We start from the raw sequence: 16,868 nt of genomic DNA, 5'->3' as shown, positions 1-16,868 counted from the left end.
GTTATCTATTAGTCTGTTATACTTGGAATACGCCCTTGCATAGTATGCTGTTGTTTCATGTCCCTCATCTGGAAATCCTCTTCAGTGGCGGGGTAATGATCTATTTCAGGCTCTTTATAATCATGTTTTTTGGCTGAATGACTCACAGTATTAGTGGATAAACTGGGTGGAAATAAGATTCCCTTAATCTAATCTTCACAATAAGTTTTAAATAAATTATGACAAATACTATCCTGTGGTCCTAAACAAATGTATTTAAAAACCAAAGGCAAAGTTAACTTATCCATGGACAAACTTGAAAACTTGAAGATTTGACAATACACACTTCACTTTTTATAGGGAAAGGCTCCATGGTTGCATTTTGAAACCAAGAAAATTGATGCAAGTCATACTGTGTACTGCAAAACCCCAAGCACACTAAATGTCATTTAAATACCATATAGTTGTTGTTTTTAAAGTAGATCTAATTTTTTTGTGAAAATATTACTATTAGAGCACAGTCTTTTGGGATTACATAAACATAAAATAATAAAATGTATAATTTTGTTAAAAGACCTGCACAATAAGGGGCTACAGTTCAGTAGACTAATGCACTTTACTTGGAAACTGTCCATGTATTTTGCCATTATGGCTTCAAATTTAGCTCATACTATTCTGTTGTACATCTCTCTCATTGTCCTTCTTCAAAGAGCTAACCATATATTGAAGTAGGGTGGATTGTGAAAAGGAATTAATCATATGGTCCTGTAAGTGGCAGTAAGCGTTATTTCTTCTCCATTCGCTGTTGTGAATAAAAAGCTTTTGCTGACTAATACTTTCAATGTAAACAATTCATCCATCTCAGTGAACCTGTAGTGAGAATTTCTGAGATAAATAGACTGTGGGTTAAGTCCCCAGCTGGCTCCTGTCTTGGCACTCTACATCACAAAATTGTGCTTGTGGTAAGGACTGCATGGATGTCCCATGAAGGGAGTTCGGCCTACATGTAATCACACATGAAATTATCATCACACACCTATGAGGGAAAAGTTCACAGATATTATAAGCATTCTGAATATCTGAAAGATGTCTCAAAGCACTCAGTTTGTTGGTATTACAAAACACAAGATCATTTTTCAAAACATGTAATGTTGGCTGCCTTATAAACTCACCATTGTCTATCTCAAAACAGTCACCAAGGAGTGTTTTGGTAAAATATGGTGTGTGTAAATGCCAAAAATCATTTCAGTTGGTGGCACCTCAGCAGTCGCCACATTCTGAGTTGCAGGGCACTTTCTTTAACATTGAACACATCACTCAAAGCTGTGCTTGCTTGACATTTGAGAACTGATTCTTATATGTGCAGTTGGCATTTTGTGTACGATGAGCTTTTGCATAATAATTTCTCAACAACCCTCTAGCTGGAATCTGATATTGCTCTGAAAATCCTTGCCTGTCATAATTTAGTGATGGGCAGCAACTTTGGTAGAGCGGGGAGTAAATACATTATGATCAAAGGGTATAACTCATCGTATATAAATAATTAGTGAGATTACATACAAAAAAAACAGTCTTAATCTCAAACCTCTTAATTTGGGTCTCACCCTTTATCTCTATTTAGCAGTATGACAGGATAAAGATTTAATTTGCCAAACATTGATGTGAGGTTTTGGTCAAAATCAAATATTCAGCCTCCAGACAGTAAACATCAATTGCAGTTAATGATTTTTTTTTTTAACACATTAGTCGCGTATGCTTGCCACCCCTTCTGTAATGCTTTCTTCTGTAATGGAACACCAATAATGGGTTTAGTTTCACTTTGGCAGCAGTGTCCCTCGCTAACGGACCAATCAATGTTTAGGAAGTGAAAGAAAGACTCAGTTGTATCTTCGGCCCAAAGCTGTCACCTTCTGGCAGATGTCTTTTACAGCAATTACGTATAAAAAAAACCCCAATTTATTTCACCTATTTGCAATGGCATCTGTAGTTGTTTGTGTGCGACTGAGATGTTTGGCTGCTCTGAAATAGACCTGTTAGTCATGTAGAGTCCTCGTCATTCATACACTGTCGGCCCCAACCATCAAACTCGGCTGGGACTAGTACCAGGGCCTATAAACTCCTGCCAGGGCCTATAAACTCCTATATTAATCCTGCAGGTACTTACTTATTGCTGGAGTTAAATGGAATTCAAAGCCATAAATTTGTTTAATTTGATATGCCGTGTTTTAGATGGCAAGTAATAGAACATCCACTGGCATCACCTAACTTGATACCCCTATTACAGGTTATTTCATGGCATAACTATTTTTTAGGAATCATGTACAAAGAAAACATTAGAGTATGCAGAGACTTCAGGGTTCGGCTACAAAAAGACACCACTTTCTTTATCAAAATTTGATTCTGCCCTTCAATAATTGCAATTACGCAAGTATAAAGTAACTGACAGGGTAAGGATTAAACTGAAAATAGAGAGCAAATATGTTTGTTCATAAGGAACTGCACACAGTTTTACACTATTTTTATCATTCATATGCAGAGCACTAGCCGTTAGTTGAGATCGTTGGTTAGAAAGGCCAGAAAACATACTACTCCATAATGCCTTCTTCTTCTGAGAGGGTTAGATCAGATGGGTCAGTGGGTACGATTTGTGTCTGGTCCTGTGCAATGCCTTGTCCTGTGTAATTTGATGTCTTTGACTGTGTAATGAGGGTCTCGTGCACATGCTACTCAGAAGAAGACACAGAAATGGACAGGACAGGACCCAAAGGACACAGCAGCCACCTAATGGTCCAAGACGCTCATTGGACAGGACAAGACCCTAAATTACACAGGACAAAACACAAAATGATCTAACCCCTGCTGTTAGTCATATCAGTCTTGTAGCCTTTTACTAAAAGCCAATGTTTGATGACTGTACAATAAATTATTGACCTAAGTTGAAATATTTCTACACCACTGGCAGTGAATTGACATTCATTCATATTCTTCAGTTCACAACAGACTGAACTGACCCCTGCCTTGTTTTATGGAGTGCACTGCTCATGACTTTGGTCAATATTTAAAGAGTTAGATTCATCCAGTATTTTCTTTTGTTGGAGGAAGGCACTTGTGTGTTTTCATAATGTTTACCCGTGATGATACTTGGATATGGTACAATATAGGAAAAGCTTCAAATCAACTCTCAACTCTTTTACAATCCAGAGATTTTTTTTTACTAAATTGATACTAATTTAACCTACACTATTCAATACTTTCTATCACCTTACTGTTTCCTTTTAGACAAATACTGTACCAATACTGACCTATAAAAAGCTGAATAACCTACAATATTATGACACTAAACTTTCAATCCTTCATGTCTCCTTAAAGTATAGTTTCAGAATAAAGAACCTATATAAAGATTAAAGAAGGAACTTTCTTTTTTAATTTTTGTAGCCTGTATAATTCATAATTCATAATTCAAACTGCCTTCTGACCAAAGTGTCCACTCGTGATTGTCTCCTTTGTTTCTCTACAGGTAAACAAATCAGTAATTACTACTAAACAATCAGGCTAATTACTATAATATATGTTTCCTTAGCTTTATTTATTGCACGCTACTGTGGATCCTACTGTGTCCTTAATGTGAGGTTACTGATACATTTCAGGTTAATAACAATGGTAAATTAGCAGACTATAAATGGGTATGTTACCCAATTTTCAGAGGAGATGAGCAGAGATAGGCTAACATATTAGTTCACTAAATTGTTAATTTGATTCATGCAAGACAGTGAGTATGGATGTACAATTTCATGATGCTTTCTTAATGAAAATTCAGCATGTTAATTACCTCAACAACATATAACAGTTTCAATAAATTAGTTAAGTGCAATAAACTGAATAATCCATTTCCATACCTGAAGAAACAACCTGTCAGTAGTAGTGTAGTAATCATAGAAATTGAACAATGAGGTCCAGTTCATGTCTTGTCATTAGGCTGAGGTGGGCTGGGTAATTACAAAGCTGGTAATGAAGTGAAAGTTTGCATTTCATTTCTCGCACTTCTCGACGTTTCTCCCGCAGCAAAGTGTCACTACCCGCTGCTGTGGCATGGGCTCCCTGTCAAACCCGTTGTGCATAACAATGACACATTTCTGGGGTATACTGTAAAGCCTTCAGCTGAGAGCCCTGAAGTTGTAAAGCAAAATTAAAAAAAAATAGTTCTATTCTCTGTGCTTCATAAATGTTCCATGTTTCCAAAGTAGCTCATGGAAAATCAAGGAGGTGGGTGATGGTTTAAAAATGGCAAGAAGTTGGAATTATATATATATATATATATATATATACTGTATATATAACCATGACATGTCCTTTACTGGCATCAAGGTGAGTGTTTTGACTCTGCATGCAACGTGCTGCATGCAACGCTGTGTGCCTTTGGGGAAGGAACAAAGAATAGTGGGCACTGGGCAGCATCTGTTCAGGGAGTTATAATGTTGGCATCGTCCCAGCAGGAAGCCAGCCTCCTGTTTGTGTGCAGCTTTGCTTTGAAAGCATCTAAACCACTGCCTCAACACCTGATGGCAGAAAGGTGTGGGCAGTCCCCACGGTAACAGTAGGTGTCAGGATCTCTGACTCCTCTCTTTTTGCCTCTTCTTGTTCTCCTGTCACCATCATTACTCCTCTGGCACTGCCTGGCTGCCTGTCATCTCCCAGTGCGACCTGGGAGATGAATCTTATTGTTTCAGACACTGCTAATGATTTATTTACAGCCTGTGCTGTGCCCAGGCTTAAAATTAGCAACAACAGCTTTACCACTAAGTGTCTGGAGGTAGGATCTCTTAGAAAGCTGCATGCTCTGCCTTGTGTACAGTACAGTAGAGCCCACCAGGAATGAAGGTTTCTTGGGGACAATTAAATGTTCACAACAATGAAATGTATTGGAGTTGGCAACCAACAATTATTTAAAATATGACACAACAAAATATACTGCACAGTCAACTTGGGGACTAACTCATGTATCAACATAGGAATTTCAATAATTACACACAATGTGTTTGATGGAGATGTCATGCCACAGCGCCGGGTAAGAGATAGTAGAGATTAGAGATTAGAGATTAGATTCTTTACTTGTTTCTTTTGAGCGTGATTGTCTGTCTATCTGTGTTTGCCCTGTGATGGACTGGTGACCTTGTCCAGTGTGTTTCCCTGTCTTCTGCCCAGTGCATGCTGACATAAGCTGTAACCCCCCCTGTGACCCTGAATAGAAATAAGCGGGTAAAGAAAACGAATGAGTGAATAAAAATTTTCCGTTTACTGCCCTTGCACTACTGCTTGTCTGCTATTAGAGAGCATGAATACAAACTAATTTTATGCGTAATTGTGTTTGTGTGATAATGAAACAAAAAGTGGATGAACACTCTATAACAAACCCTATGTAAATGAATTTGTGTCACAGTTCAGTTACTTAATTCTGCATACATATGCATGAGAAACAGGTATTGTTCTTACTGCAAGAGCCCATTGTAATACTAACCAATACAGCATTTTACTGGAATTGTAGTGGAAAGATACCAACCCACAGTCTCAAACATGTAGTGTGTTAGAAATATATATCCAGCTAAAGTATCAAGATTTATTAAATATTATTAACTTTCTTCTAGAACTGATGTTGGCCATAAGATGTTGTCCATGTTGTCCAGTTCTCCCTGTGGAATAAAGTAACAGTGATTCCAGTTTTATGAGCTTGTTTTCCAGCTTCTTCCAATCTATCAAAAGTTTTCATTCAGCTTAATGTAGCTTCACTCATTTAATTGCCTCTATAGATTTTCCTCCAGTGTTTGGCTTGCTATAATAGCGGAACACAATTTAAATCAAGCCCTAAGCATAAAATATGTAAATGACAATATTCCCCTAATGCTTCAGTCAGGGAGCAACAAATAAGACAGGAGTCTGTGAGTGGGGAATCTAATTCTTTTGTTCATTTCAAAATATTACTGTATCTCACCCTCCTCTAAATGCATGCAGGGGCATATAATAAATCAAAAGCATTATTAGATAGCCACTATTGCATGTTTTTGTTTCCCTCTGTGTTTCATGTATTCTGTTCTGTTCTCATATGGTTCCCTCAAAGATTCCACTTGCAGTAAAGTATCATTGTATTCATTCCAAGGCAGAACTCAGATTTCAAATGGCAGCTCAAACACTCTAAGATAAGATAAGATAAGATAAGATAAAATAAGATTAGATTAGATTAGATTAGATTAGATTAGATTCGATTAGATTCGATTCGATTAAATTTGATAAAATGACACTTTGCCATGGGGAAAATTGGCTGTTGCACCAACAAATATCAATAGGATAAAGCAAAGAATAAAGATAGATAAGTAAAAAAAAAAAAAAAGTATATAAATATCAATATATATACAATACATAATAAAGAAGAGAAAATGAGAATATGAAGACAAACAATATGTGAAATTATAGCATATATCCAGGATGTGGTCGTATTCACATTAACACAGGACACTTTGTAGACCTGTTTGAGCTCTCGGTCTGAAACACTGAAGCCATCTATGGCCCCAGAACAACAGATCTAACGCAGTACACAGTCTTTCTGGAATGGAGCATTTATAGAGTTGCAAGTGATGAAAAAGACAAGTAGCTTTACAGTCTCTTTCGCATTTAAGGGATCTGGTACTATTGTTGAAAAAATGTCTTTTTTGAAGTTTGTTTGATTGATGTTTTGTAATAGAGTACAGCAAAATTGCACATAAAATATAGAGAGGTTCAAATAAATGTTGTGAGAAAGCCTTTCAGTAGCACTGAAAATGCGTGCATGGTCCCCCTCCTTTCTTCTCCAAGGTCGGCAAATCTCAACTAAGCTTACAAATGTGGCTTGCAGCAAAATAATATTTGGGAGGGAGATTTAAGACATACCACTTGCTGTGCTACACTCTGACAATTTTCATAGCATTTTTCTCACATCTCTGCTCTTTCAGGCAATCCTGTCATCAGTATTTCATATGAGTTATCATTCAATTATTTGTTATTATGAGAAAATACACTGAGGCTTGTCCCATGCCAGGATTCTTATCCGCATTTGAATTGGAAATTCTGAGGACAGGAGTCATCAAAAGGAGTAATCCAACCTTCCCAGTGACCTCCATACACTACTGAACACCAGGGAAGCTGTTTTATGTGTTTAAATGTAAAGCAACAGAGGGCTTGCAGGGAATTATGGCACATTACAATGAGATGTGGACTGTCAAAACCCAGCGGAAAGGCTGGTATTAAATCAGCACGGTGTAGATATAGTCTGCAAGTAGAATGCAGCGAGATATGGAAATACAAGGCATGTATTATTATTGTTCCCTCAGAAGTTCGGCAGTTAGTGTTTTGCATGATTGAAATTATAATCAACAATGTTCAAACTAGGAGAGAGTGTCCTGTCAATTGAAACCCAAGGTAATGAATTAAAAATTTTGGCGTAAGCCCTCCCCAATAGGCCAACGGCGTATGGATCAGTTAATTCAATCTGGCAATCTATTAGCTCAGAGACGTTGTTATTGGAAAAACACTTTAGAGGCCTGTCTATAGATGGTCATGGGTCCATGAATCAAGTAATTTTTGTTGTGTACAGAGGAGAGCGTAATAGCCCTTTTTTAGAAAGTGGTCCTCTGAACACTCAACCCAGAGGCTTGGAGAAAGGAATGTCATGTCTTGATGAATGGCTGTCTTTGTGCTGTGCTCCCCATACAAGTTTGCCCCTTGCTATACAATAAATCATGATAAATTGGTTCTCCGCTGATAGTGTAGACTAATTATTTCACCATTTCATTACACTCCCCATTGTGTTTCTCTATTGTGTTTCAATGGACTGCTTGTCCTCAAGGCGTATTGCTCAGAGGTTTGACCATGTGCCTGTGTCTCCCTGTATAAACCTCAGCGCAGGACTGTGGAGTGTTATTAAACTAGCTGAAACATGTTGTGTCTATTTAGGCAGGTGAATGATAAGGTCAGTGTTCTCTTTATGTTTTACCATCCTTTCTGCCAGTCACCAGCCAAGTCTGGTCACACAGAATAGGAGACATTATGATTGACTCTCAGCGTGACATCCAGTATTATGGAGATAGATTGGAGTAATAGCCCTGCAAAGGTCTGGCTGCCTGCCCGCAGGCTTTGCTCCAATGCTACAGTAATCTAAACACAAGCTAAAACGACCACATTTAGACCTCCACACACACATCAGTAGCTGAAACCATAGTACAACCAAACTCTGAAATTGTTTACAGAGGCATTTTGATTTCAGAGGAACTCATAATTTTTCCATCAGGATTTCATCTTGTACATAACTAATGACAGGTGATTTTTTTTTACGTTTTATTGGTTGACAAAGAAATCTGTAATAAGACGTCTAAAACTGCGTACCAATATGTCTAAATCATCTGATAAACAGTAGCAAGGTAAAGTAGTCCTCTGTCACTACACTGCTGAACACTATTTACACTGGTCTTATTATATTTATGATCCACTTACTTCCAGTCCACAAAATCTTTGCCAACATATTTTATTCAGATGCAATGAATGTCCCTAGTTCTCCGTACACAGTGTGTGAGTGAATGGCCATAGATTTTCAGCAGAAACAAGCAATCTTTCATGGCCACTTTACCTAAATCAAGTGTAAATGTTTCTTTGGATGCCGTTGCTCAGTGAGGTGGCAACAGAACAGATCATATAATTATATTTTGTCGTATTTTTGTTCACAGCGGACTGTTACTCACCATTCATCCTGAATATAGTCGAGATCTCTCTCTCTCTCTCTCTCTCTCTCTCTCTCTCTCTCTCTCTCTCTCTCTCTCTATGATCTAGTCCGCTATCTACCTCATATCTCACCATTTCTCACCATTTTAAGACAGACTTCTGCCGCCACCTGACTCCATGGCAACAAATAGGCCCATTTCTCTCTATCTCTCTTGCACACACACACACACACACAGACACACACTGTATTTGATGCCGAAATAAATGTGAACTGATACCAGGAATTACAGTTATGAATGATGCGCTATGTACTATATCGTCATGACAATTATGATAAGTGATTTATTATTTGATTTGATTGTGTGGCAGTAAAAATGCCTGACTATGCTGAGCTGCCACTCACACTGCTAGCCACTTCTGCTAGCCAAGGTCTATCATCGGTGTGCGCAGATAGCAATTTCTCTCACTTCAATTTTGCTTCTGCATAGAGCACCTTCAATTCATTATGAACGAATTAATGGAATACACTCAGAAGCAGTAAAATGTTCATTGTTCTCCATCAGAGTCAGGGACAAATTGAGTGGTCCATTTAAAGTGGTGATGCATATATATCCAGACCCAGACCAACCTTAGCAATGCTTGTTCTGAAAACCAGAGAAGGTTATGTTTTACAAATTGCCGGCTAAATGAACTGTCACTTAAAGATTGCCTAGCTCTGTCTCATAAATATTTTGCTGAAGTCTGGAAAGAGAGGGATTTCAGAGCGACGATGTTGAACACAGTGATTCGTTGCTGCCAGCTGGCCATGCTGATTGTGTATTCGAGCATGTGTGCATGTACTGTATGTGCATTGCTTTTTTTGGTATGTTTGTTTTGTTTCACTTTTCCCGTTGTATCGACCCCAGATAAAGCGTCATTGCCTGGCCTGCTCCTGCCATTCTGTCTCCGTTCTACCTGTCTCTCCTCTAGTATTATGAAGAATAGGAGTTTCTGTGCATGCTGTCTGTTCTCAAATGGGAACCATTGTTTGATTCTCTAATTCCTGTGAGATCTGGCAGCGATTTCACTAGAGGAGGAGAGGTCTGATATTGTGAGCAAATGCTCTTGACTAAGAGTTTTGCTGAAAGACCCGAGGGAATGGGGTTCAGTACGAAACAAACTGAGGAAACACCTTTTGTAAGAGAGTCTCAGACGGATGATCTGCTGCTCTAAGATCTATTCTGGAAGTGACAACAGATAAACAATATAGAAGCAGTCAGACAGAAAGAGATAGATTATATTTCTCATGGTCCATGGGCAAAAAAACAGTTCTAATTCATGTGATAAACCTTTTTACAAAGATGAAGGCATTGACTCCAAATAAGTACTTTCCTTCTCTGTTAATGTATTCCAGTCTGACAGAGTGGCTTCCTTTCTTGGTAGATATTGTGCCTATTCTCTGAGGGTGATTTTAGTCTCTGGTTAAAGGACTCAACATTAATCAGGTTATTATGGCTAGGTTTTGCTGCTCAGTCTGGGTTTGGGTACTCTCCAGCTTTGAAGATGGAAATGTTGAGAGCTTTATTGCAGTATGGCCTTTCTCCTGTGAAGTGCATTGGCTGATCTGCCTACTGACTTCACTGAGTGAAAAGAAAATAAGTCGGTGAGAGCCTCACAGAAGCCTGTATACATGCCCAACCACCTGCGCAAAAGCACAAACAAAGAAACAGCTTCATGCCATTTCAGTGTCCATATTGCAGCCTGAATGGTCAAAAAACTGACATGCCAAATTTCCATCAGCTCAGTAGTAAGCAGACATCATACCAGTGCAGCACTCCACAAAGATGAAAAAAAAAAAAAAAAAAACACCCCAGGGGAGAAGCTTATCATGCCACAATGTTCCCTTTTGCCACCATATCACTGTGTCATGCAGAACGCTGCCAACACCGAAGCTCTTTTGAGCCATAGAACAAGAACACTTGCACACTATTTTTACCTTTGGTTTTGCTTTTAAACATGCATTGGTCCATGTTTGTGAAATGTCAAATAATAGACTGTGCACCAGGATATTCAAATACTGTAATAAAAATGTCACATTCACTGTTATGTCCTGATACAAAATCTATACCTCATCTATATGCAAGTGCAGGCATACAATCCAATCTACAGTAGTCATCAATGAATTAAAGTCACTGAAAAGTGATGTCACTGATGGCTGTTCATCCATTAGTGTTGTTACTGTAGAAACAAAGTTTCCAAGAAAAGGATGTTACAATTTTTAGACATTTCGAAAGCGCTGATAAATACATGAGCAGGATGTGTTCTTCCTGCTGTGTTGTTAAATAAGTGCATTCCAGGTCCTTCATATCCATCATATGCCATAGCAAAAGGCATCTGCATGTTTGAGGCAAAGACTGGTAGAATTAAACAGACAACCCTCTGCCTCTACAATAAATTACATCACAACACTAGCAATAAATCAGAACGTATTTTTGGATGTATTGCTGTTGTTGTTGTTCTTCTTCTTCTTCATCATCATCTTCTTCTTCTTCTTCTTCTTTTTCTTCGTCTGCTGTAAAACAATCTGTACCTCAGAGACAGCAACCAATTTTGGTGGATAGGTTTCAAATCTCCCCCAGTACTCAGGCAACAAAAAATACATCGCTCTGCCAGATAGTGGCGCTATAAGTAGATTTTGCTAGATGGCTGATAGAACCAAAACCTTTCCCAAGTATGTTTGGTCCAAATGTGGTGCATTGGCCTTTTATTAGACACTGATCACATCTGATTATATCTGACCTTGCCTTTCTTTCTCAGATTAGAATTACAAAAGAAGACGACAAACAGGAAGGGAGGCATATTTCCCAAATGCTTAATTTTTCCTAAATGCGCAAGACTTTTATCTTGCAGCGTGAAGCCTGTATGTCTATGAGTGTTCTTTGCCTCCAATTTAACTTTTGGCACACAGGTTAAAAGGGTCGTGCAGGGTTAGAGTATATGTTAAAAAAATTCAACCACTATTATCCTCAGCTGACTCACAGTAGGTCATTCATGCATTTGGTCATTCATGGTCATTCAGGCCTCGGGCTTGGATTACTGCAACTCTGTGTACTGCTGCCTCACCCAAAAGTCTCAGAGTCTCAGTCAGAATGCTGCAGCAAGGCTTCTGTCTGGTGCCAAGCATAGAGACCATATCACCCCAATTTTAGCCTCCCTGCACTGGTTACCTGTTTGTTTTAGAATCCATTTTAAGATTGTACTTATTACTTTAAAAGCACCACATGGTTTAGCTCCTAGCTACACCTGACCCTTTAATTCCCTCCGAGCTAGACGGCACCCTGAGGTCCTCGGGCAGAGACCCTCCTGTCAGTTCCACAGTCTAGACTGCAGACCAAAGGAGACTGAGCTGTTCTCAGTTAGAGCCCCGATACTGTGGAACACCCTGCCTGAGGCGCTAAGGCCAGCAAAATCAGTTCGGTCCTCTAAATGTCTTCTTAAAACCCATTTTTATAAAATTGCTTTCTGTCTTTGTTCCTATTTATTTGTGACTAATTTATTATTGATGACTATTGTCCTGGTTCTTTTTTTAATGTTTTTGTTGATGTTGTCATGCACTGTAATGTGCTTTGTAAAAACTCTGTTTTTGAAAAGCTGCTATACAAATTAAATGTATTATTATTTATTATTATTATTGTATTTTATCGGTGCTGGAGCATTCAAACTTCACATAGGTCTACCTGTTTACAAGAGGCCCCAATGTGCATCAGACTTTTGGACTTGCTGAATAGCACCACCGTCAGGACTTGGCAATTGGCAAGTTTTCAAATGGCAATATGTCAGGAACCATTTCACCTGCAGCTGCACTGAAATGTTCTATTCTTGAGATCATCAAGCTTATATTCTCACTGTCAGATCATTTGCCCCCATAGGATTGGACCCTGCTAATGGCTGCTTTTGGCTGTATTTTCTGATTATTTTTCTTGAGGCTAGAATTGATTTTTTTTTAAAGTAGGTGAGACAAATCAGTAATGTGCCCACTGCTTTGAAAAAAAAATGTAGTAGCAGTAAAACAGTATTTATTAGTGACTTGTGGAGTTCACTGACAACCTCACAAGTTGACTGTGGTTTAATTTTGTCCCCCCTCTCCCTATATGTCAATCATGACATTTATCCCATACTGTATGTCACTTTCAGTGTCATTTCCTAGATAAAACTTAACCCACCCCAAATGTTTTTGTGAAATCTGCATCATAGTTATTGTTTTATCATAGCCATTAAGTATTCTATGTTGTCTGTCACTGAATGCTGGGGCCAATGTGCAGATAAAACTGAAATTGAAAATGTGAGCGCCGTCGTCATATAATTATTTACTAGAGCACCGTTGGCCTGTCACAGCAATGTTTCATCATTTCTAAGACGTTGTTTGTGGTGGAGTTACACATTTCTGCAGTAGGGATGCAGAATGTCTTGGCTAAGGCTATTTTATGCTGCAGTTCCCTATGCATTAAGTGTTCTAAATATGGTTCCCGGCTGGCCGCATATAAGAAACGGACAATGAATAATAAACATTTATTTAATAAGTAGATTTTGCTAGATGGTTGATGGCACCAGAACCTTTCCCAAGTGTGTTTGGTCCAAAATGTGATTCATTGGCCCTTTATAGATACTAATTATATCTGATTCCTTGCCTTTCTTCTTTACCCGAGGAACCTGGGTAATTCTAGAAACTGAAAATTGTAGATTTGCAATTGACCAGCCGAAGGATTAGTTTAAAACATTAGATTTTTCTGCAATGTTTCAACAGTATTTGAACTCATTTACTGTATAAAATTTTGCATTTTGCAATTTGCATTTTATTATGTGATGCACCTCACTGAAAGGAAAAGGTTGCTTTGTTCTAGAAGCTGTAGAAAATTAAGACTTGGATTATGCCGCAGTTGTTGGTAGGAAAATCCATGTTGTGGCTCATATTCATATTTGAATTGCAGCTGCTTAGTTTATTGAATTTAGAGGAACTGTAACAGTACATTTCATGACTTATTCAAAATTCTGGGCCTCTTGAACATATCATATTTTTTATGTTAATGTACCATTTCTCCCTCTCTCTCTCTGTTGCAGATGTAAATGGAGAAGCGGGAGTGTCAAGAAGAGAAATTGGACGTCCATACAATTTTAAACTGCTTTGCATTAAAAAGCAAACAGCACCACTTCTCTCTAAAGTAATCCATTACTGACAATTAATGTCAAGCTGCATGCTGGAGCAGCTTAATGCTGCCTTGCTGGGAGAAACACTGCTAATGGAAAGAAAGCCTTATAAGATCCAACACATTAAAATACACCTAAATGCAGCATAATGCCTTCAAAAGTCTCATGTTTATACCTGTTGACAGTGGTCTGCTGGGCAAGTGCTCTGTGGTATTTGAGCATATCTCGCCCAACATCATCTTATGTCGGGCAAATGACTGTGCCTATACGGAAGATTGTGAAACCCCACAAAAACATTACCTTCAGCAACATCCGCACCCGCCCCCTCAACCCACATGCCTTTGACTTTATCATTAATGAGCCGAAGAAGTGCGAAACCGCCACGCCCTTCCTGGTCATCCTCATCAGCACCACGCACAAGGAGTTCGACGCCCGGCAGGCCATCCGGGAGACCTGGGGGGATGAGAGCACGTTCAGCGACATCCACATCGTCACCGTCTTTCTGCTGGGCAGGAACACAGACGCTGTCCTAAACCAGATGGTGGAGCAGGAGAGCCAGATCTTCCACGACATCGTGGTGGAGGACTTCATCGATTCCTACCACAACCTCACCCTCAAGACCATGATGGGCATGCGCTGGGTGGCCACCTTCTGCCCCAAAGCCCAGTACGTCATGAAGACAGACAGTGACATCTTTGTCAACATGGACAATCTGATCTACAAGCTGCTGAAGCCCACCACCAAGCCGAGGAGGAGATACTTCACAGGCTATGTGATAAACGGAGGTCCCATAAGGGATATGCGCAGTAAGTGGTACATGCCCAGAGACCTGTATCCTGACAGTAAATACCCCCCATTCTGCTCGGGCACCGGCTACATATTCTCAGCAGATGTGGCGGATCTAATCTACAAGACTTCGTTACACACCAGACTGTTACACCTGGAGGATGTGTATGTGGGACTGTGTTTGCGTAAGCTGGGTATACACCCTTATCAGAACAGTGGTTTTAATCACTGGAAAATGGCCTACAGTCTCTGCAGGTACCGGCGGGTTATCACCGTCCACCAGATCTCCCCGGAGGAGATGCACCGCATTTGGAATGACATGTCCAGCAAGAAGCACCTGAGATGTTAGGGACATGAGGACCACTGGACTATGGGGCCACCTCTTATATTTTCCTTTTGCCTTTTCTCTCCGTTTGGAATTTCATCCGAGTTACACTGACTATTGTAAAAACAGTGAGGGCTGCTGCGAGTCTCTATTCCATGACAGCTGTTTTAATTAACATCCATCTATACGTCTACTTCTACTGATTCCACCTCATGATTGTTAATGAGTGCATGAGGCTTGTAAAGCGCATATTCTCATGCATATCTAAAATGTGGTGTTGTTATTGAAAGTCATTTTGTTATTGTACTCCAGTTACAGTTTGAACAGAATATACTTTACATGCTCATTTTTTGACCTTCAGCCAGACGACCTCGGTTCAAGCTGTCATGTTGGCAAGCGTCCGCCCTGCTGAAGTGTCCTTGAGCAAGACACTGAATCCCCACCTCAGCTGCAGGGCTGCTGCTCTGTAGCTGACTCAGCGCTCTGCCCTTCCTGGACCGGTGCAAAGGAGGCAAAAGAGAATTTCTGCACAGGGATCAATAAAGTATCTCATTACTATTATTAAATCAATATTATATATTTAAAAGTATCATTTACAGATGAAACCAGAGTTATTATTTAAGACCGAAAACACAGCTATAAATCTAATCGGACAATAAACCAGGTCGTCTGTTGGGACAAAATACATCTGCATCATGCTCTCCCCTTCCAACAGTCCTTCAGTCTTATAATGCTGCAGTGTGATAATATTATCTATCTGCAAACAGACCAAGTTGAAACGTAATTTTCTGTTTTTCATTTGATAATTTCATAAAAGAGAAGACACTAATACTAATCAAAACATGTAGCTCAATTCACCGGATGCTCTGTTATTATGAATTTGCCTGATGTTTTTGTTTACATATTGCCATAATGTTGCTGCCTCTTCTTTCTGAAAAAAGAAGTCAGATATATGATTTTACGTTTTAAATGCAATGAGTTGTTTTCCCATTTTGAGATTATTTTCTTACTTGGGGTAATTATCTGTGTCAGCTACTTGCTTCTCATTAAACCAGCTACTGCTCTTTGTAATGTATGCTGTATGTCGACAGCTGTTTCAGCACATCAACATCTCCACGCATCAATAGAAATACAGTATCATGTTGTGCAAGTAAGATTTTAATTGTAGCTAAGACCGTTCCAGAGTGGATGTATTATCATGTGTACCTGGCATATCAGTAATTACTGAAGCACTGCTACTGAAATAATGGAAAATTTTTATATTTTCTAGAACGTGAATGGCTTTAATGGCCAAATTTTCTTTTCAAATGTTTTTTTTTTTCAAAGGTTTCTAGTATTATAAGCTAATGTGACATTTACTGTGAAAGCATCTATCCTGAAAGGGGTTGTTGTTATATATTGTATGTTTTTTATATTAAAAAACAAATACTTGAATAATTAAAGTTATATTATTGCTTTTACTTGTTGCCTTTTTCCAGCTCCCTCAATTATGGATTTAGACAGGTTTTCTTTTCCATCTCATTTCAAACCATAGAGATAACATTTAATAATTGTCCCCATTGGTAATAATGTTTCCATACATGTATAATGTCAGTGTGTACATTTGTATTCCATGGTCCTGTATCATAGCCATTTGAAGTCCATCCCTGGAGACTGTCCAAACGTTATCTACAATGCCAAACGTTGTCACTTGGCAAACTCTGTGACAGTTGTGAATCTGCCTGCTGTAGCTGAAACCTGTCAGATCCTGTCACGATTGTCAAACTCTGGTCTGTGCTTGAATTTAACGTAAAATATGCCATTAACTGGATATAACAAAAGATAGGTGTAGGTGGCAGATATAATGAATATT

At 38.9% G+C, this 16,868-nt stretch overlaps 1 protein-coding gene across 1 annotated transcript; it reads left to right on the top strand.

The window, feature by feature from the left end:
* Positions 1 to 14,053: 14,053 nt before the first annotated feature.
* On the top strand, positions 14,054 to 15,040 carry b3galt1b (UDP-Gal:betaGlcNAc beta 1,3-galactosyltransferase, polypeptide 1b). The gene has a single exon (XM_071538125.1). It carries the CDS (start codon positions 14,054 to 14,056, stop codon positions 15,038 to 15,040), a length of 987 nt encoding a protein of 328 aa, XP_071394226.1.
* Positions 15,041 to 16,868: the final 1,828 nt, after the last annotated feature.

This window comes from Centroberyx affinis, unplaced genomic scaffold (genome assembly GCF_046629955.1).
Source record: "Centroberyx affinis isolate AG114_WGS23_722 - 3 ecotype Tasmania unplaced genomic scaffold, CSIRO-AGI_Caff_v1 ptg003208l_1, whole genome shotgun sequence".
In the NCBI taxonomy this organism is placed as follows: Eukaryota; Metazoa; Chordata; class Actinopteri; order Beryciformes; family Berycidae; genus Centroberyx; species Centroberyx affinis.
This window is presented reverse-complemented; position numbering and strand designations above follow the sequence as displayed.